Here is a 23,220-nt window from a genome sequence, read left to right on the forward strand (position 1 = left end):
CCCTGGCTATTTGGGGTCTTTTCTGATTCCACACAAATCTTAAGATTATTTGTTCCAACGCTCTGAAGAAAGTCCATGGTATTCTGATAGGGATTGCATTAAATGTGTAAATAGCCCTGGGTAGCATTGACATTTTCACAATATTAATTCTTCCAATCCATGAGCATGGAATATTTTTCCATCTCTTTATGTCTTCCTCAATTTCTTTCAGAAGTGTTCTGTAGTTTTTAGGGTATAGATCCTTTACCTCTTTGGTTAGGGTTATTCCTAGGTACCTTATGCTTTTGGGTGCAATTGTAACTGGGATTGACTCCTTAATTTCTCTTTCTTCAGTCTCATTGTTAGTGTATAGAAATGCCACTGATTTCTGGGCATTGATTTTGTATCCTCCTGCACTGCCGAATTACTGTATGAGTTCTAGAAATCTTGGGGTGGAGTCTTTTGGGTTTTCTGTATACAGTATCATGTCATCTGCAAAGAGGGAGAGTTTGATTTCTTCTTTGCCAATTTGAATGCCTTTTATTTCTTTTTTGTTGCCTGATTGCTGAGGCTAGGACTTCTAGTACTATGTTGAATAGCAGTGGTGTGAGTGAACATCTCTGTCATGTCCCTGATCTTAGGGGAAAGGCTCCCAGTGTTTCCCCATTGAGAATGATATTTTCTGTGGGCTTTTCGTAGATGGCTTTTAAGATGCTGAGGAATGTTCCCTCTATCTCTACACTCTGGAGAGTTGAGCCTTGGTGTCCATCGAAAGATGAATGGATAAAGTAGATGTGGTCTATGTATACAATGGAATATTACTCAGCCATTAGAAATGACAAATACCCACCATTTGCTTCAACGTCGATGGAACAGGAGGATATTATGCTGAGTGAAATAAGGGGTAGTGGAAGAGGAGGTGGATGGGGGGATGAGGTGACTGGGTGACAGACACTGAGAGGAGCACTTGATGGGCTTAGCACTGGGTGTTATGCTATATCTTGGCAAATCAAACTCCAATAAAAAATATGCAAAAAACAAACAAACAAACAAACAAAAATAGGGCCTAGGAATATAGCATTGAGTGGTTCAGTGGGAAACAAGCAAGCTTGTACGGAATAAGCTTAGCAAAGTTTGTGAAGTTTGTCTTGAACTTCAGCCCTGTCCATTAGCTGAGGGTCTTAGAGTCCATCCTTATCAAGACTATGAATTTCCAGTCATATTGGTCATTCCTCCTCCATGCTCAGTTCATCTGTCCTCCCAGGAACACCTACAAATCCTATTTACTATCTATACAAGTCAACAATCCTGTCTCAGGTATGAAGTGCAATCACATACATACACCAAGATTTGGCATTTGTTATTATAAATGCTAGAGTATATAACTTACTGCTCTTTTCCATAGTGAAAGTGTCTTTGTAAATAAGAATATATTTAGTTTTTAGTCCAATAATATATTATTATGGAGTTATGTAGAAAAGTTAAAAAAGAAATGTACATAGTTTTCAGAAATGGTCTAGTTTTTAAACTGTTTTTCCAGCCACTTTTGCTTCTTAGCACAAAGATGGGAAGGGTCTTTGGGAGGAGGCAATCTGAAACCAGCCTTGGCCAGGCTGTAGTTGATTCTCAGTATATCTGGTGAATGAATAAATGTGTGTCTTCAGTATTTTCCAGAGACTCAGAAGTAAGTTTGCCTGGGTGAAAAAGCAAGTGGGAACAGGAACTAGAATTAGTGGGTCAGTTTCTGGGATCTTGGGAAAAGAAGATGGATAAGAAATAGTATCCCCTTGTGAAGTGGAAGAGCGAGGTTCTTGTCTCATGGAGTTGAAGAATTAATCTCACAGACAAAGGAGAGTGAGTAAAGCAATAAAGTTTATTAAGCAAGTATATAGAAAAAGTTGTCAAGAGTGAGAGGGGTCCAAACAGGGTTGCCACTGGGAGCTTTTAAGGGTTGGTCTTTTATTGAAAGCCAACCAGGGAACCTAAATCCTTTTAACATCTCTACTGATAGCACCATTGAGTAAGGACTAGCAATAACACCTTCAATGGCTTACTTCCTTTATAAGGTCTGATGATTCTTTGTTGGTCTCAAGTAGCTGTTTTATAATAAGATCCCACCTCTGAAACCTAGGACAAGACAGTCTGGGTTTGTCTCTTATCTCTGGTTTCCTTTCACTTCCATATTTTTGGGATTTTTGTGAGCCTGATCCCATTGCCCTCCACCTATATTTCCTTATCTAGCTCCACTTGTCCCTTACTCACTTGAAATCATCTTGTTAACAGAATTAGCTTTGGGAAAGAAATAACTCAAGGCTACTAGATGGTCTATAGATCTTGACTTGGGCTTCCACTTACCTCTAAACTCTTCAATGTCTTAGGGGAGAAGAACATGGGAAATTTGCATTTGTTTTATTTTGAGTTAGGTTAACTGAAAACAAAAGCAATCTACAATCATAGACTTGAATATTTTTTTGCTGCCTCTTCTGCTCATGTAATCCTCCTGTGCCATATGAGCCGTGTTCCCATGGAAGGTCGGAAGTGGTGGCTGAACTGATAGAACCAGTTAAAGCAAGAGAACATCCAACGTGAAGGGGTGGGCAGACAGTCTCCCTCCTGCCCAGTCTCATGCATGTGTCCGTGTGACAGTGTGATGCAAACTTGACCAAGTGGGAAGGTTGATAGACATTTATGTGTGTATTTTACACTGGATCTCATGCCAGTGTAGCCTTGTTCAATGATAGTGATCAAGACCTTCTCTAGGAGTGCTGAAGTGACTGGGCATCAAACCACTCAGCTGTGGGTTAGCCCTAAGGGATTCATGCTGCTGGGCCCTGGCCTCCAGGTCAGAAGCTCTCCAAAGCAACACTGACTCCATTCCATTTCCTGACAGCTCCAAGGCATCCCAGCTGTGCCTGTGATTGATTTCAACTGGGCTCTCCAGCCACATTCATTTCGGCCAAAAGCTGATGTTCTTGTTTACCATCCTGTGTTAAATCCTCAGCACCAGAGAAGGGGTGAATACTCTCACTGAATGCAGGAAATTAGTTGAATTTTTAAATTAAAGTCGTTTGGCAAAATGGATGCTGAGGAAGACCATCCCTAAAATAATAAAAACTAGATAATCTTACCTGTGATAAATTTGCCCCAGGGCCAGTTCTCTGAAATGTTACTATTTAACAAACAAACTAGTCCTGTGTCAAGTGAGTGAGAGGGCTTTGATCTAAGTGTAAAATCTCTTTTTCCCTTTTATGGAAGCTATGTCATAGCATCTGTTACAATCTGGCAGGCCTTTGTTTGTATGTAAAATATATCAATATTGAATATTTAATTTTGCCAGTAAGTATTATCTATTTATTTTTATGGTAAAGATGCAACAGTATTTTTCAGCTTTATTGAGATATAATTGACATAAAATTGTAACATATTTAAAATGCATATCATGATGATTTGATATACATAAACATTTTGAAGTTTCTTAACCTATTCATCACCTCACATATTTATCTTTTTTTTAAGAACATTTTAGTTTTAGGCTCTTAATATGTCAATTACATAATATAGTATTATCAACTATAATCATCAGGTCATACATTAGATCCTCTGACCTTATTCATCTTATAACTGAAAGTTTGGATCCTTTAACCAGCCTCTCCCAAATCCCCTACCTCCAGCCCCTAGCAACCAACCTGTCTGGTCTCCAGCTGGTTTATTTCACTTAGCATAATGCCCTCAAGGCCCATCCATGTTGTTGCAAATGGCAGGATTTCTTTCTTTCTTGTTGCTGAATAATATTCCATTGTATGTATAATTCCTTTATCCATTCATCCAGGGATGGGCACTTAAGTTGTCTTCCTGTCTTGGTTATTGTAACTAATGGTGCAATGAACATGGGGGTGCAGAAATCTCTTTAATATTCTGTTTCCCTATCCTTTGAATATATATACCCAGAAGCAGGATTGATGGAGCACATGGTAGTTATATGTCTAATTTTTTGAGGAATCTCTATACTGTTCTCCATAATGGCTGTACAAAGAAAGTTATTTTTAAAAAAGTTTCTCTTTGACTAGTTCAAGGGAATCCTCAAAACATCTGCTAGACCATTAGAGAAGCAGAGCAGAGGGGCTGAGCACTGGGCTTGAGCCCTGCCTCCACTATTGACTGGCAATGAGAGCTTGGTCAAGGACTCATTGTACTCATATATCAAAATTATTATGATAACAACATGTTTACTTACAATAATTCACACTATTATGTATATGCAATGAGACAGTCATAGGAAGCACTTTTAAAATACTTTTTTGCAGATATTAAATCCTCACATTAAAAAAACTATTATTACAGTAGCATTTTTAGATAAAACATTTGGCTACAAAATACCTGAGGGCTTCCTTTGTTCCATATTCAGAACAGAGTAATATGTAAATAGAAGCAGGTTAAAGGAATTTGATGTTGATGGACTAGAGAAAATAATCATTTAAGCATTTTTTGGGTGATTGGATAAAAGGAATCCAAATTCTTTTAAGATTCTATTCAGTAAGAGTTGGGTGTGGGAGAAGGGGGCTTTTATACCAGCCTCAGCATATCCATAAAGAGCTTTTGAGGTCAGCAAAGAAGGAATGCAAGAGTTTTTTCTTTAAAAAAAAATATTTTGTTTATTTGAGAGAGAGAGAGGGCACAAGGCGGGGGCAGACAGAGGGAGACAGAGAAGCACACTCCCTGCTGAGCAGAGAGTCCAACATGAGCTTGATCCCAGGACACTGAGATCAGGATCTGAGCAGAAGGCCGATGTTTAACCAACTGAGCCACCCAGGTGCCCTCAGGAGGGTTTTTGTTTGTTTGTTTGTTTGTTTGTTTGTTTGTTTTTGGCTTGAGCTTTAATCTCTGGCAAACTGTGGACTTCCACATCACTGTTGTTATCCAACCAGATGGCAGTGGTCTTGAGGATAGGAGTCATCTCATCTTTTCTGAAGCAGAACAGTAGAGGGCACAAGGTAGGTGTTTGATTAACACCCCGCTGATGGATTCTCTTGCTTCATTTCAGTTCCATCCCCAAACAGAATGTAAAACGCTATTTGATGCCTGAAACATAGCAACACTAAATATTTTTATAGATTCAGTACCATGGATTTTGTGATATGAGAACCCAGTAAATTGCTCTAAGGATACACTGCCATGCAGGGCAGTGTCTCCGACCTGTTTTGCCTTGCTCGCATAAGCACAGACCCATCCTCCAGCATCTGCGTTTATTAAAGATGGAAGAAATACCTCTTAGTGCTTGTACCCAGACCTAAAAGTGCTGCTGCACTGCACAATAACAGTCTAGTGTTCCTTATCCCTCTTCTTCTATTAATAATACATTAAACCTCAGTTATAAAAAAAAAAACTCAGAGAAAAAAAGAAAAAGAAAAGATAATGATTTCTTGACAGATCTTGAATGAAAGGCTTTAGCACAGCTTTAACTGAGCTTGACACACTATTTTTTAATGTGCACGTCCCTTCTCATTCCCAATCCCTTCATACTTAATTGAGAAGTCCCACTTAGGGCTGAAGCAAAGAGTTTAATGAACCTCCTCCCTAAAATCATTAATTCAAAATATCTGATGTTGATTATGCATTTTTTGGTGATAAGTACTCTCCCTGGTGATGTCTGCATAGAAATGGGCTGAATAACCATGTTTTGTGAATAGAACCCACACTGTTCAAATTGGAATGTTTTATTAATCACAGTTCTTAAAAGATATTGAACATTGGAGGGGGTAGATCAGGAAATAAATAATACATACTCTTGAAATGGCCCTGAGATGAGTAGCTGTTCTCTTTATAAATATTACAAACCTCACATAATCCCTTAGGTAAAGACACAATATTCAACACACATAATGATAAACAACAAAAAAACCCAGCATTTTAATTTGAACCAGAGTAGCCCTGGTTGTGGTTTGCTTATCCTGTTAATATTCCCGTAGGTCTTATTAACTAGGCTATTAGTAGCCCCAAATAATAGATGATTATCCTGAGATACAACAATCGACCCACATAGTAATACATTTGGTCACTGTCAGTGATTAAATGATATAAAATGGAAGAGATAAAGAGATAATCCATATGTAGGGAAGATGACGATATCATTTTCTGATCATGTCTAGTATCAAATTAATGTTGGACATACATGTTTTTATAGCTTCTTTAATCATTTACCTATAAAAACAGGATCTTGGAGTTGCTGAAATTGAGAAAAATTTTTATTGTATTTATTCTTTAGTAAGAATTATTATGGCATACATTAGCGCTGTGAAACTAATTGCTCTAATTAGCAACTGCTATCAGTGACAGACTAACACAGAGTATTCTGTTTTCCACAACTGTCATTAATAATTTGTTTTTTTAAGGAAAAAAGGAAGAAAGCAAAAGAAAAGGAGTTTTCAAGTAGCCATTGGTTTCTCTTGGACCAGATCGATTCATGTTCCTTTTTTCCTGTATTTTGGCTCCAGCTCCTGAGATCAGATGTTGGTACTAGGGTGGGTACATCAAGTCCCTGGAACTCTTTCTGTCCAGTGGTTCATACATTTTTGGCTTCTATTTTCACACTGATCTCCCATAATCTTTATAGATAATTATTTGTTGACATATTTTAGGCTGTCCTTTCCAGTAGCATGAGGCTGGCAACTATGCCTAATTCATCTCTGCATGACCAATATTTGAGCCTGGGATCATGTCTTATTACAATGTCTTTATACAATAGTACATTCACAAAAAAGACAAGCTGGTTGGTTGGTATTTGAATGACAAATCAATTTAGGATAAGCAAGTCTTTCCTCTGAAAAATCAGGAAAAAAAGCATATCTGCTTATATTATCCTTAAGTAGAAATGATGTATCATATATTTGCAATTCCTGATCTTGTTCAGATTGTAATAACAACAGATAGCTCTTCAGGTTTCTCTTTACAGAGAATCATACTTATGGGAAGATAGATTCTGCTTTATTTTACCAAAAATTTTTGAGGACCTACTATGATCAGGTGATGGAGGATGCAAACATATGTAAGATAAGGCATTCCTGAAGGTACACTTTGGAGAACACAGATATACATATATGATGGAAATAAAATAGATATGATAGAATGAAAAGAATTTTAAATAAACACAAAATAGGCTTGCTGCTGTCTGAAATTTAAGGTTGTTACACACACACCTGTTGAACTCACAGGCTCCTTGAGTACAAGATGTATGTTGTTGTTGTTGTTGTTGTTGTTGTTGTTGTTGTTTTATGTCTCAATTCCCAGGAAGTCCTACAAAGATAATCATATTATCAGACATTTATCTAACAAGGATACGCTCTAGAAATTTCTCTTCTTTTCTGATGCTCTTTGTTGTAGTTTTACAAGCAAGTAACCAACTCATATGGTAAGATTAACAGATTTATATCTGTATTTTTCTTCTCATTGTGTGACTGGTACCTCAGTGGGAATAACACATACAGGTCAAGAGGCAGATGTTCTCTTACAAATTGCTCAGCTTGTTCAAAGGAACAAGGTGTTTGGCAAAGGAAGAAGTCAATTTAATAATAATTTATCTAATAATGCTCTGAATATTTTATCTTCAAATGCTTTATTTTCAAATAAATTAAGAGTTCTACAAAGGTAAAAATATAGTCATAAATTGAATGAGGGACTGGATGTTTTATGTAAGAGCCAACAACAACAGGCATGAAATAATTACAAAAATGAAATGAACTTTGATTAATTTGCTGCCAAATTTGCATATCTGTCTTGTTCTTTTATTGGGGCATGGAAGAGAGGGTTGTGTGTTGGAAAGGTGAGGTTGCAAATGCAGTTGCAAATGCAGTAAAGGTAGTATTGCAAACATCACAAATCAAAGAGTTTTTTGTTTGTTTGTTTGTTTGTTTGTTTGTTTTTCTGAAACTGGTCACTCTTTGGTGTTTGGTAAGGTTAATCTTACAGTATTATTTCCAAGCACTTCATGTTGAGTTCTGGATTTGAGTTGGTTGAAATACTTCTCTCATCCCATGTATTAGAGTGAGCAAACCCTACCCAGGAACTAGACTAGAAGAACTAAAGAAATTCTGCCCACAGTGTGGCAGAAGCTTCTGGAAGGTACCCTGTTTTACAGTAAGTTAAAATGCATGGTGGTAACTGACAACCTAGCAAATCCCCACATGATTTGCTCTTTTATAGAGTGAGTGCTCCCTGAGAATGAGAAAGCTTATCCCCAAATCTTTTGTTAAACTCTTCTTGGGTTGTGCTTAAAGAGCATGAGCTGGTGTCTTTTGGGGTTTTTAGTTTGTGTATTGTGCTGAGAACATAGGAGATCTGGGTAAGCCACCTCCTCCTCTGCATTAGAGCACATAACTTTCTGTAGACCTCAATAACATGCACACCTTCTCCCACTGCCTCACAAAGCCCTTTACATCTTCATGGAAAGTCTTCATCGGAGCTCCCACAGTGAAGAAGTCAAGGAATGGAACCCTGAGTTTGTTTTAATTCACGAATCCAAATGTCCACAGCACTTCAAATAAACCTATCTTTGCTGACTGCTGCAGTGCAGTAAGGACGGTGATCTTGAGCAAGTTGCCAAACCTGCCTGTGCCTCAGTTTACCTGAGTTTACAGGTAAGCCTCAGTTTACAGTGCCTTATCTGTAAAATGGTGCCAGTGATGTACCAATCTTAGGAGACTGTTGTGAAGATTAAATGAATGAACGTATGGTAAGGGCCTTGAACATTCTCTGATAAATAGGCAGCATCAGATACATCTAAGGCATGTTGCTGATACTGTTTCCTGGGTCCTCTGTATACAGTTCCTTGAGATCCACTGTATCACTGTAGGAATGGGGACTGAGAAATCCTTGCATCCTTGGATTCCTGATCCAGGAGGTTGACAAGCCCTTTCTTATCTCTCCTTCAGTAAAAGGCATCACGTTTTTCTCCAGTCATTCATGTAATGGGGGGCACTGAACCCATATTCTCCAGGCCACACTGATCTACTCTCCCGTTCCCCAACACAGGTACCCTGCACAGCTCACCATATCACCTCTTACAGGATTCTTGTGCTTCTGCCCTGCCATCCTACCTAGACTGGGAGGTCCTGCCAGTCCTTGGTATTTTATAACTTTGAAATTCTTTAATGTTATAGTTCACACATGCAGAGTACATGGAGGCTTGTTAAGGCAGTATCTAGTGGGAAATACATTTGTGTGTGTGAGGGAGTACTACTGGGGGGTGCATATTACTCTTCTTACCATGTGGGCACCAGAATTCGATGGTAATTACACATTGTACCCTCCTTGCCCTAAAACCCGTATTTAGCAATCCCTGAAGGGGCTCTCAGAACTGTACATAAAGGCAAGAAAGATTAAGTAACAATGGCTAAACCCAGTTGATAGAAATAACTCTGTGTAGCTTTCTAACTTAGCATAATTATGTATTTAGCAAACTATAAATTGATGTTGGAAGTGTGCAGAGATGTTTCTTTCATTGTTAAAGCACTGCAGAGGCTTTCAAACTACTTTACGCTATTCTATTTTTAATAAATTATTTTTTTTACCTACATGCTTCTTTCTTCTAACAAAATCTTATGCTGAGAACCAAGTACATAAACAAGAGAGAGAGAGAGAGAGAGAGAGAAGTATGTGGGGAAGTGCAAGTGGTAGAGAGCTGTTCTGTCTAAAGAGGGAGGGTGGGTGCATGAATGGCAGTCCTAAAATATCCCTAGTCATCTCCTAGGCACCATCCATGGATATTTAGGGAAAAGTAGAACCTACTGGCTTTAAAGAGAATGATCTGTGGAATGGAATGAGTCTTGGCTCTGTAACTTACATGTAAGAAAATTGTGGAATGAATAAGTCATGGGAATAAAAGGCACAGCATGAGAAATACAATCAATGATACTGTAGTAGAGTTGTATAGTGACAGATGGTAGCCAGACTTATAGTGAGTACAGCAGAACATATAAACTTGTGTAATCACATATTGTACACCTGAAACTAATGTAACATGGTGTGTCAAATATACTAAAAAGGAAGAAAGAAAGAAAGAAAGAAAGAAAGAAAAAGAAAGGAAATAAAGAAAGAAAAGAAAGAAAATTACTGGAAAGTCTTCAGATGTCTATGAGCTACAAGATAAAGATAATAGTCAATATATTACCTTCAAGTGTTAGAAGAATCAACCAATATGTGGTATGGGATACAGCATGTCCTCCTATGAGGTGGAGACTATTATTCCTTTCTGTGTTTCACCTCATGGGAAGCCATGTGCCAGACTGGGTTGAAATCTATAACATGATTGTCACAGGCCCTAGTGGAGAAGATAGAAGAGATCCATCACCACTTCACATGTTGCTTATTGTCTCTAATGCCCCACCTGCTTTACCCCAGTAAGTCCACCAAGTCCAGACAAAGAAATCTATCAAGCAAAGATATGCCCCCTGGTTGGTGTTCACTGCTCTAGCATAAGCCTCATCCCCTGAAGGTGCTGCCAAAGTAGTGTGGCACATCTCTACTTCTGCTCACTCATTATTTTTTTAAGTCTTCACTTTCAGATTTCCTTGAAAATATGCCTACATTGCTGATGAAAGCCCACTACAAATGGACCTCAATATAAGAGAAACCTTTCACTACTCAGTCAAAGGGAGTCAAATGGTTTTTCATTACTACTTAAGGCTGGAGTTCCACGGAAGAGTTGTCTAAATTGGTTAACAGTGATTATTCACATGACTTGACGATCCAAGTGGCCCAGGGACTCCTGATCATGCTTGGAGACACCCAGGAAGGTCAGAGACCTGCATTCATCATCATTGCTGCCTCTAGACCCCACATGTCCTGCTGATTTCAGGAAATGAATAACACAGTGTTCCTAGGTTGTGCTCAGACAGGAATCAGGTCAAGGTTTCTTGCACTTTAAAGTGCCCTAACAGTGAATGACACAAGCTCTCAACAGCCACACCCAGTTCCCCCCTCCTGAGTACACACAGCCAGCTGGATGGATCTGAATGACTTCTGGCATGAGGTGATATATTCAATACTGGAAACACAGTCACTGTTAGGATATGGACTGTATCACTGTTTGATAATCTTTTATAAATAGAACACACTAATAGTTTTTATGCTCAATACTGTAGAGTATATGGGGCTTGAGCAGGGTACAAAGCAAAGCTCACTTAGGACTTAAGAATGGAACCACTTTAAATATAACTCTTAAGTGTGCATTGCCTGTATTTAGAAATGCTTCAATGAGGTTTCCTTTCCACTTTCTCAAGTGGTTCGTTGGGAGGGAATTTGAGGAGGTCTACAAATTGCAATCTGCCTTCTTTCCTATTTTCTTTTAAATTCCAAAGTGGAAGTTTTGCACCTTTGGGCATGTTGGTAACCTTGGGGCTCTGCCAGGGGGAAAAGAGAGAGTTCAGCTCAGAGTTGTACCCTGGCAACCCAGAGCAGTTTGCAGAGATGCAAGAGTGGGCAGAAAGTCATCCTGGGCCCCACAGTCCATCCTATTTCCATGGGCCTTTCTTTTCTGACTGCAATTTTCACCTCATCCAGGTGTGAAAACCTCTCCTGGGGAGAGGAAGATGCGAGCTCCTCTATCAGCAGCAGGTTGAAGTCACTGTCCTCCTTGTTACCGAGGAAGTGGGTCTGTGGCTTGGCCTCTGATTTTGCTCAGACACTTGAACTATTCATACTCTATTAGACACATATGAAGGAAGGAAATTGGACTTTCTCAGGTTGCAGATGCATCAGCAGGGATGTAGGACTGAAAATTAATTCCCTGACACAGACTGATGAAGACAGCAGTTTCCTGAAATACTGAGATACATTTTATATTTTTTATAACACATGATCTCAATGTTACATATTTTCATATTTTCCCTAGTTCAAAGTGATATTGATATTTTGACAACCGGACCTGGAATATTCTGTTTTCACCACAAAAAAACACCTTTTTTGTTAATTAGTCAAGATGTTATGAAGTTGGTCAGTGTGTCAAGTAATAAAAATACTTTAATGAAATCTATGGATCTTTTAAGGAACACAGAATGTCACTTAACTATAAAGTGCTAGATGAACTGATGCCTTTTTTAGATCTAAAGTTTAGCTATAACTGAAAATTAAAAGTCCCTTCTCTTAGTGTTCTTATGTATTTTTAAAATCTATTTTTTACATGTGATTTTTCCTTTCCCTCCTTTTATAGTAATAGTGTAACCATTGCTTATCCCTTAAGATTCATTCAGGATGCATTTGGTGAGTACCATTCTTAAGTCAACCTTGCTTATTTTTAAATCTGATCTTGTTTTTCATTTTTATTCTTACTGTGGTAAAGTCTCATGAAATCTCTGGTCATTAAGTTTTCCATGTCACTATGATCCATGGCTTCAAGAGTAAGTCCCTTTATTTTTCTGATCCCTTGTCCACTTACTTGAAATAAAGTAGTATCTGCTTGATCTCATGTCTCATTGTTTTGATGAACAAATTGCTGATGTATGTTAGAGAACTTCAAAAACTATGAAATTTTATACAAATTTGTAAGACTGTTGCTATCACTATGTTATATGTGCCCACATGGTGCTTAGTAGCAGAAGCAGTAATCTAATGAAGATGATTAAAATCTATAACAGGGAATAGCATTCAGAAGATCCTCAATGTATTGACTGAAAGAAAGACTGACTGAAGGATTTAATAAAAGTTGGCAGGATTCTCTTGACTGTGCATCAAAGCCCAATAATTGGGATCTTTTTATGCTACAAACACTTGACATCAGAGAGGACTTTTAGAAACCATAAACCATGTTGGAGAAAAAAGGCAGAAACAAAGAATCAACAAGACACAAAGGTTGCAGACATCCTCCAAATGCATCCAAGAACAACTTCCCTTCAGCTCCAGCAGCTGCCTGTGGCAGGGCTGAAGTCAGAGATGAAAAGCAGTAGTTCTTTAAAATGCTGAGTAATTTGGTGATGTGAGGCTTGTAGTCACCTATAAGCCAGGTCTCTGTGTCTCTCCAGGTTTTAAACAAATTGCTTTGTACAATGAGTCTTGACAGGGATTTGGGCAGATCAGCCAATCTTCCTATAAATGTATGAAGCTGCTCATTGTACCTCCAGTAATGGCTTTTCAGAACTGACTTTGGGGTATGTGTGTGTGTTTGTGCATGTGCACATGCACACACATACATTGTCTTCTGAAAACCAAAGCAATTATAACCATAGGCTACTGTTTCCTTCTTTTTTTTTTTAAGATTTTATTTTATTTATTCATGAGAGACACACACACACAGAGGCAGAGACAGGCAGAGGGAGAAGCAGGCTCCATGAAGGGAGACCAGCACAAGACTGGATCCCAGGACTCCAGGATCTCACCCTGGGCCAAAGGCAGCGCCAAACCGCTGAGCCACCCCAACTGCCCTAGGGTTTTCTGAAAGCAATTCTCTCTACAACCGAATTCATTTTACTTAAGATAAAATCTGGAATGGCAGTTAAACAAAGCACACTGCAGTTGTTGGAACAGTGACCGGTTACTTACATTGTACTTATTGGTGGATAAAATGTGGAGAGAAAACATGGATAAATGAAACACCAGTGACAAGGAAGTGAGGAAGTAACTGAAACAATTCTGACTTTAGACTGTGTTATTTCTGGGTTGAAAGGATCACTGGGAAAACCAATAGGTAAAGGAGGTGGATGGTTGTAGGGGAATCTAGAAAAAAAGGTCCTCCTTTGAGATATTTTCGGATACTAAGGTACTCACTCATTTATTAGAATATGGAGACTTCCAGTGCAGTAGCCAAAGATAGCTTTCAGAGTTCATGACCCCTTCAAGATTCAGTATACATTTACCTGGATCTTTGAGTTTGCTAGTGAGAGTGTAGAGCTTGTCTCCCTCTCTGTCCTATAGGAAGGAGCCATTTGGAAGTTCTGAAAGCAATCTCTTGCATAGAGGCAACTCCTTAATTGTTATTCTCCTTCTCTGTTTAACCTGTTGATATGAAAATAGATATATAAAAACAGTTTTATAGTCTATCCAAATGTGGAGTAAGCTTTCTTGAATCTGCCTGTTTTGTACTGGGCATGGGGTATCATACTCGGAGATGAATGTAGAATAACAATATAAAAATTAATTCCATGTCTTGAGCTTGAGGAATTAATGTTGTGTTGAGACCTGCGTATATATGGTAGAAAATAAAATAAAAAAGGAAAGCTACAGTAGTATCTATTACAGATATAGTGCACTCTAAGTTACCTAAGGGTTCGTAAGGCTTAGAGTCAGGTATGTGAGGGGAAGCCTGATGGTAGAGACTTCAATTCAGTAAACATGCATCAAATACCTCTCATGTCTCTTCCTGAATACTTAGGACATCAAAATGAGCCCATCGCAGCCCTTGTTTTCTGCTTGCTTATACATTTTTTAAAAAGGATTGGACAAATAGAAAATGAAAGTAAAAGTATAGTGAGTAGGAAGGCTATTTTGTTTGTTTGTTTATATGGGGGGATTGGAAATGAAGTTGACCTCAGAAAAAGCCATGCTGCAACATTTTAGCTCTAGTACCATTGCTTTCCTAAATGAAAGGTCCAAATAGCCCAGTATTTTCCATACTGAAAGTTAGGAAAGAGATGGGCTAGGTCAGCTCAATCTGATAACTGACTCGGTTTTCTCTCCATGTGCTCATTTTTTTTTTTTTTTTGACATCTCACTCTTATGGGTTAGAACATTCTGGAATGCAGTTTCACCACAATGCTCTTTCTATTATTACTCAAAGGACCTTTTGCTCAGAGAGGGCAGGAATTGGAAAGGACAAGTTTGGAAATCTTACTGGTATGAGAACCAAGACCTGCGATTTCTCTTCATTTTCTTCTCCTTGACATGCCAACAAAGTATTATTAAGCACTATTTCTCAGAGAAGTGAGAAATCATGCTTGGCTTGTATATCAGGAAAGACTTCACAGAGTAGTTGGAATTTGAAAAGAAATCTAAATACAGCTTAAGATTTTCATGGGAGACAGAGTGGAGAGAAGACATTTAACTTGCAGAGAAAATGAATGGAGATACAAAGATAAAATAATGTGAAACATTATAGGGATAGTGTGTGATTTTGTGGGAGCTTAACTATGTATTGATGAAAAAAATGAAGTAAATTCTGGAATGTAGGTGTCAACCATGTTTTGCACAATTTTAAATGCTAAAATGTGTGTAAAATCCAGTAGACAGGGAGAGAGTCATGGAGGTTTTGTTGAAGTTAGTAATGTGGTTGAAGTTTATCTTCACAAAATTAGTATGACTGTCATACGTGAATTATCTAGACTAAGGCAAGTAGGTATTAGAGAAACCAATTAATGAGCTATTAAAAGAGCCAAAGCAAAATATAATAAAAATCTAATTAATTCGATGGCAATGGGCAGGGAGAGGAGTGGGTGAATGAGATGAATATCATGAAGGTAGAATTATGCATGACTTGGCATGTGGATTTAGAATATAGTGAATGGCTCCAATGAATATAAAGAAAAATGGAAGGGTAAGTCAATATGACTCCAGAAACTGGTTGTTTAGGAACAAGAGAGTGCCATTATTGGAAACTAGATAATCAGGAGGAGAAGCTGGTTGTTCCAAACGATGGATACACAGCCCTACGGAGGACTAGATGTTTTTAGGAACATGGGTGTACTCCTTGCGAGGCCCTATTTTAGAGTGATCAATTTGGTGGGAGTGAGAGGATGGACTGAAAGAGGTAAATGCTATGAATAGCAGTTGGTTTATCATTATTAGAAGCTTCAAAAGAACCATCACAAAATGGCAGGATACATAACTAGGAAATAGTGGGCATCACAATAAAAAATGATGATTTGTGAGTCTGTAACTACACAGACTTTATGTCTAGCAAATGGTTATGCCCACTGATTTTTAAGAAAAATTTTCAGGGGCATAGAACCCACATAATTTACATATGGAAGGCAGTTTTCACCAAAAGGGGAAAAAAAAAAAAAAAAGCAGTCCTTACTAATCCTTCTGGAAGGCACACACATATCCACAGGAGAGGAGGGGAGAACTCCATGTATTTTCATTGAGGGCCCCCCATAGTCAAAGGATAAAGACAAGAAAGACACATATTGATAAAGAAATTTTAATAACTGGAAGGAAAGGATAACACTTTTCAGCTTACAGAACTTGAGTACAATTACCTGACATCTATTTTTTAAGAAAGAGAAGGAAATTTAATTGAATGCACAGTTAGACATCTATCAAAATGAATTTTCTTTAAAAACCTCATATAACAATATCCCATTTCTCTCTCAGCATAATGATTTCTTACCAACAAAGCCTGTCAGTGTTTCCTAGAAGCAATATTGAAGTGACTTCTTGCTGGAAATTCAGCAAATGAACTTTTTCTGCTCCTAGAATCTCTGTCCTCATTAGGCTAGTTAGAAATTCGCCCGGGGCTCCCAGCCCTTCTTCTCTCTGACGGATGCTAAGTGTAGAGGAGCTAATGGACACTTTAACTGTTAGGGGGCTTTCGATTCAATCCCTTGCAGCCTGGCAGCTCATTCCAAGTCCTTTCAGAGGAGCTGCAATCATATGCTCAAATATGATGGTTAAATATGGGCTGGAAGGGAAATAGCATTTTTACCCCTCTTCACTAGAGATACTTGTTAAAAACAGGAAGCCATTCCTGAACTTTTCCAACTGGCTGGAACCCTTACCCATTCAAGAGTTACCTCCCACTGGATGTCCTTGTAGCAATTTCCTCCTTGTAAGGAGAAAAGGAGGGAAAGAAGGCCTTTCTCTAGTCCCATCAATGTTGACATGGCCTCCTCCTATGGGCCATAATGTCATATATCTCTTCTTTAAAAAACCATCTAGTAGCAATTGTTAATAAAACAAAACACTCTTAAAACAGTTTGAATTTCAAAGAAAGGAAAACTGACAAGTACCCTGTGAACCTGAATCATGTTTCCAGATAAATGTGTATTATCTGAATAGGTGTAATTAGTAGTTTTTCCAGTCACCTTATCTTTCTCTGACCACCCCTCCACACCCTTCTTGCCCCAATATCAGCACCGATAAATGGTCCGTGATTGTTCTCTGATTGTCTGTGTCCCCTGCTTCAGCATTTATTTGGAAGGATTTTAAGCGTTTGTTTCTTTCCTTCCACTTCTTAGTTCTCCCCCAACAAGCCTGGCACTGAAACTCCATTTTGCAATTCTTGATTGGATTCTTAATCTACAGGTTAAATTTGGTTTGGGGAACATTGTCTTGATGTTTCAGATGGTTTAGATTCAATAATCCACAAATGTCTAGACATTCAAATGAGGTCAGGAAAAAAAAATCTATTCTTTGAAATTTATTTAGCAATTTCAGACATCGATTTGGAAAATGTGTCTTCCGCAGGCAACTGAAAGAGAAATTTGTACTGGTTCTAAATATGAATCAAAGTGGCAAGACCCAGACTGTCTTATCTTTCTAAATGTAAGCCTTTTGGAATCTATAAAGATGCTCCTGTGAATTTGGCTGGTGCTGAAGTGTCAAGGCACAATTTATCCAAAATGACTGCCATTGCTAGGAGTCCAGAGCTGAATGTAAAGAGGCACTGTCTTGCCGAAGCATTGGAGTTCAAAATTCAATATTGATAGGATTGTTTTCTCCAGAATGTTACCTCATGATTTTTTCAAGTCTATTGACTATTTTTTTTTCTTGGAAAAAAATGATATATTCTGTCTGGTGGCTACAGAACTTGATATAAGATCTAGCTCATGTGTCTCCCAAGACTGTATAAAAACTAAAGACTTTTGAATCTGTGGTAATCTATATGCTGCTGCTCTGGCAATAGCATGTCTCATTGTTAACTCTGATGGCATGACCTAACATAATATGACACACACTAGAAGAAGTAATGTGACAAGTGGATCACGCAGGCAATGCTGCACATGAAAAATATGACATCTTATCTGAAACCAATCCTGCTTTTAGCAAAGATACTACCTCAAAGGGCACATCACTTTTGTCCACATCCTTCAAGCTTTTTGATAATATGAGATACATGTAAAGACCACATTGGCTATGGGAACAGAAGTAAGCAGTCTTCTGGCAATGACAAAAGTCAATCTTTGTGAGCTGATGTGCTCCAGCAATCAGAGGAGATATAATTAGGCAGTGAGCATAAAGAGGGGCCCCCTCTCTCCTACACTACCAGGTCTCTAAGACTGAGCTATACAACAAAGCAGTCAAGTTATTCCTGAGGAGGATAGTTGAGATAAAGGCTGTTTCTATTTGAGAAAGCATTAATCTGTTCTCCAAAGATTTCATTGCAGAGTTTCAGAACTTGGTCCTAGTTCGTTTCCTCATTCAATTTATATAATTCATGTATATATTACATGCATCAGCCAAGGTCCAGTCGGAAAGATAGAAACCACTTTAAGATTTTCAAACAGAAGAAAATTAAGTGTAGGAGCATATTTATAAATTGTTGGAAAGGGCTATAAGGAAATATAGAAAATAGTGGTTGCTACCCAGGGATTAGAAAGCAGAGGAAGTCACTACTTTCTCCTCCCAGGGCTAGAGAAAGAAAAGTGAGAAAGTGGAGGTAATTCCTTATCCCAAGCCCCACAATACTTTTGGAGTCCACGTTTTCCCTTTATCTGATACTTCTGTTACTAGGACTTAACCCCAGAATCCAACTGATAAAGGAGTCCAACAGATGTAGTTTCTAGGCTTCCAACCCCATAATACAGAGCAGAGGATATTTGTCAGGTGTGGTGGGGGGTGGAGTGGGGCTTAGTATATGAATACAATATTTGCCATATTATGCTTTAGTTATTGTTAAGAAAGGTAAACAGAGCAAGGAGATGTATACATACAGACACAACAAATTGTGAATGCACTGTAGGTGGGTAAGGTAAATGCTCATTTATTCTCAGCTATCTTCATACATCTGGAACTGGGCAGTAATACCTGATATGCATTTGCATTTAGTGGGATACAGAGGTTGCAGCATTATCTAAAGATACGATATGCTTAGCCACAGTGTACATCAAATGCTTTAATATGGCTTATACTTTAATCCTATTTGCCAAAGGTTTGCAAATCATTTTAGCACTACAGTTCTCAAAGTTTGGATTTGAAATAGTGGGTTAGAACTTATGTTTTATTATTTACTGTCTTATCAACTGAAGCATAATGAATATTGGTTATTTAACTTAAAGATTGACCCTGATGCCCATGGAAGAGAGACACATATTTAATATGTTACTATAAATCTTATAGAACACCACTTTTTTCTTTTTAGAGCAGCAAAGAATAGGAAAAAAACAAATTATGGAAAATTGGAGAATTTACATTTAAGTCTCAAAAAGAATTTCCTTTTCTTTTTTTTTTTTTTTTTTTTACATGGCACAGAAATGCCTCATTATATTGATCATCAATGGGAAGTGAGGTGTTCCACTTAGCTGGTTTCTTCACATAAACAAAGACTACGTTTTTAATTTATTTTTAATCATTGGAATATTTTTAGAGTTTATTGTTTTCCTGCATACAAAATTAATACCTGATGCAGCGGTTTGATCAAGATTGCCAACTTGGGCCATTTTTCTACTTCCATTCCTGAAGTGAAAGTGAACTAAGAGGACAGAATAATATTAAGAAATATTACTTCTGTATCACCACTAAAAAATACGGAAGGATTCAAAGCATAAACCTTCTTCATTTCAAAGTGCAAGGTAGGATTATCTTTATTCTGAAGATAACAGAACTTTTTTTTTTTCCCTTTAAAGCAGTGCCACAGTTTTAAGTATTTTGTCAATGATCAAACAGCATGTAAAGTGGTGCATCCAGGATTTAATCCAAGTCTGTTTGTTACTAAAGGCCATGCTCTTTACTTCTCCTTAAATTTATTATCCTAGCTTAAGTCATCAAGTATGATTTAAACTAGGGCTTAAAAAGTGAAAAGAATTTTAACACTCAGAATGACAGAGGTAGGAATACTAAAAGGTGAGAAAAGTTGGAAAACAATTCAAAAGCAAGAAATCACATAACATTTGGAAAGGTATCTACTTTCTCTGGAGTATATGTGGAGCAATAGTGGCAAATAAGGCAGAAGATAATGCATATCAAACTATTATACCCCAAACTAATGAAGGTAGACATGCCTTATGTAGGAGTTGAATGTCATTAAAGCTGACATATCTTTGTAGTCTAGCAATATATGATTGGAATGGAAGTCATTATAAAAGTGGCAAGGCCCATTAAGAGAATTTTTTTGATTGGAGGTGTGTTGTATGGGAAATAAAATCAGGCTTCATTCTGGGGGAATCTTTGAGGAACTAGATAAATGCAACATGAAGGTATATATATGACTGACTTAAATAACACTCATATTACTAATATTATCACATCACATTAATCTAAGAAGTAAGTATACTCTTATTTTCAGAGTAAAATGTAAATCTTTGATATGTTGAGAATGAGGATTACAGGTTACCCAGTAGATTATGCCCAATAAACAATCTGGATTTAGATCCATCAGATAGCTGAGGGCTAGATTTTGGAGTATTTATAGATAAGTGGTCATGTATCCAGTACAAAGTAACTGCCCAGATATTAATCAAACTGAATTGAATTGCATTGAACTAAATTGAATTGAACAGGATCATCAAGTGCAACAGAGAAAAAGTAGTCAAACAATTAGCAGGAAACCGACATAGTTAACTTGCAATGTTACAGAACTACAGGAGGAACAGTAAGGTATTACATGGGCATAAGGCAACTCTGTTGGAATTGGAAAGACATCTCTGGAAATGGCGATAAAGTAGTCAGAATGGTAGCCATAGTTCAAGGAATCGTGGAATGTGTGAGTGATTTTGCTTTAAAAACCTATTTATTGAGAGTCTGCTATAGTAAATACAACAAATAAAATAGTGTGATACTTTCACATGGATGTAGGTGCTTCCAGTTCATAAGGTGGACAACTCTGCCAGGTGCTAATGTAGTACTGAAGTGAATCCAATGGAGAAATTGCCCTTGAGGAGCTTACATTTGTCTTTGAGAGATGGAACAAGTACAAGAGTAACAAAGTAAAAGTGTCTCAAGAGAAGATAACAATTTTCCCTTTACCCCAGATATTCCTATTCTAGCAACATCTGGTCTTTGTCATCAATTTCTGATGAATTAATGAGAACATAAAATACATTCTTCCTTTGTTAGACTGTAAGCTCTATGAGGTCAGAGACTGTGCCTCCCTTGTTCATGCTGCTTCCTTGGTATCTAGAACATAATTTGGCCCAAGAGTTGCTCAATAAAACATTAAAAAAAGGAATGGATGGATAGATGGATGGATGGATGGATGGATGGATGGATGGATGGATGGAAAGGTGAATGCATTAGTAGATACTAGACCATTGTTCATATGTGAATACTGTTTCACATCAGTGTATTTCTTTTTTAATTGTATTTAGCCATTCATATATTTCTATTATTTCAATATTTATTTTGAAAATACGAAAGGTAGTGAAGTACTCAGCAGCTCTCCTGTTTGAAATCTGCCACATTGCATCTCTCAACCTTGTGTCCTTGATTTGTTCCTTCAACAACTTTGGCAGCAGCCAAAGTACCTTAAAAATACAATAAAAGATAGTTAGATTCTTTTGAAAGATAGAAAATGCAATTTTCTTCACTTTCTCAAAATGATATAGCTTTTGAAAATATTAGACTTTTGACCAACTTCTGAATTCAGAGCTAAAGAGTTGCCTTTCAATTACTTCCCATATGAACATAATGTGATTTGATATTGTCACCTGGTTTGGATAAATGGGAAGTTATTTGCAGTTACTGTGAGAGGTACTGAAGGACTCCTTTTGGAGAGTTGATCAGATTTTGCTAGACTTTGAAGTCCTTGGGGTCCCTGCAACCACCCAAGTACATCAAATTATTTGAGGGAGATGAGAAAACTTGTTTTGATTAAACTGAGACCATTCTCCGACTTTCTAAGCCCTCAGACAAGTTAGGAACTAATGCACACTGCACATGTCTCTTTCTGAAATGTTCTCCACCTTAGCTTTTATATGAGACTGAAATCACAGCTCTAAAATACATGAAGAAATCTGGGGATTCTGTAGAAACAGGAGTGGTGTGACATAAATATCAGGAAGGCATCTTATTTCATAAATGTTCCGGTGAATTTCTGCTATTTTGTGAAGCTGGGCTCTGCATTTCTTTCAAAATCAGTCAGGAAGCCTTTTGAGATGACTTCATTAGAAACTAATATGCCTGCAGACCAAAGAGGCCATACCCCCATAGATCAGATTATATGTTTAAGGATTGTTGTCCTTTAAAATTATATTATAAATACATGGCTAAATGTGTGCGTATTTACATTGGTGTTAGGTGTTAATCGGCTTCGTGTGAGAAGGGACATTGAGCTCATTCTCGGGAACTTTTGTGTAGGAATGCCAGATAGTCCTCTATCTAGGGAAGTGCATGGTAAATAAAGGGCAGAAAACATGATATATCGTGACATGTCAGACTTTTTTTTTCCTGACCATTTCCAGCACTGGAGAAAGGAGAGAAAAGAAAGATTTTTGCAGTAAGCATGTGAGTGTTGAAGGCCAAGTGTATTCTAAATAAATAGAAAAATGGCCAGGGTACTCTAGTGATAGAAATAGTACTGGGGAAGAGATCTAAGAAGAGTGAGAAGGGAGAAGGCAGTGAAGCCACATCTGACAGTTCTGTCCAGGAGAATTGCCACAGGAGAAGCAGAGGCATCTGGTTATGTCCATACTTACAGAATTTTCTGTTTACTTTTTATAAAACAGATGGTTCTCTGCTAAGTGAAAATGCTTAGGCTTGATCTCTACACATTCAGAAGCTAATTTATGTCCTTGATATGGAAGAGAATTATGATAAAAGGTTTGAAATTAAATCTGCAATACTTACTGTTGACATCTATTTTTTTTTTTTTTTTAGCATATAGCTCATGTCAGGCACTATTCCTTTATACTTATGAACTAATGTAAACCTCAGAACAATTTGATGAGATTACTATTACTACCTTTGTTTTACAGATGAATAAACTAAGAATCAGAAAAGGTAAATAATTTGCCCAAGAATACCCAGGGAATAAAAGGCAGTGTTGGGAATCAAGCCTGGACATTTGTACTCAAGAGTCTGCTAAATCACTGTGCTATGATTTCAGTGTGTTCAATATCTCTGTCTCATATCTTTAATGACAATGAAGTTTAATGACAATGAAGTTTT

At 37.6% G+C, this 23,220-nt stretch overlaps 1 protein-coding gene across 7 annotated transcripts in view; it reads right to left on the reverse strand.

Moving 5' to 3' along the window:
• Positions 1-4,634: 4,634 nt before the first annotated feature.
• LOC144324694 (uncharacterized) overlaps positions 4,635-23,220 on the reverse strand; it is a 58,487-nt gene continuing 39,901 nt past the window's right edge. For 4 of the 7 annotated variants that reach the window (XR_013390125.1, XM_077916045.1, XM_077916043.1 and 1 more), the window contains one exon: positions 20,719-21,578. Coding sequence is in view for 3 of the 7 variants with exons in the window: in XM_077916045.1 (XP_077772171.1) it covers positions 21,484-21,578 (95 nt within the window). In the remaining 4 variants the exon portion in view is untranslated. Of the gene's footprint in view, positions 5,059-7,172; positions 7,270-10,141; positions 10,292-13,820; positions 13,960-14,529; positions 14,649-20,718; positions 21,579-23,220 lie in introns of those variants that run through there. The other 3 variants (XR_013390124.1, XR_013390122.1, XR_013390123.1) reach the window with 3 other exon arrangements.

The sequence above is a fragment of the Canis aureus genome, chromosome 12 (genome assembly GCF_053574225.1).
Source record: "Canis aureus isolate CA01 chromosome 12, VMU_Caureus_v.1.0, whole genome shotgun sequence".
Lineage (NCBI taxonomy): Eukaryota > Metazoa > Chordata > Mammalia > Carnivora > Canidae > Canis > Canis aureus.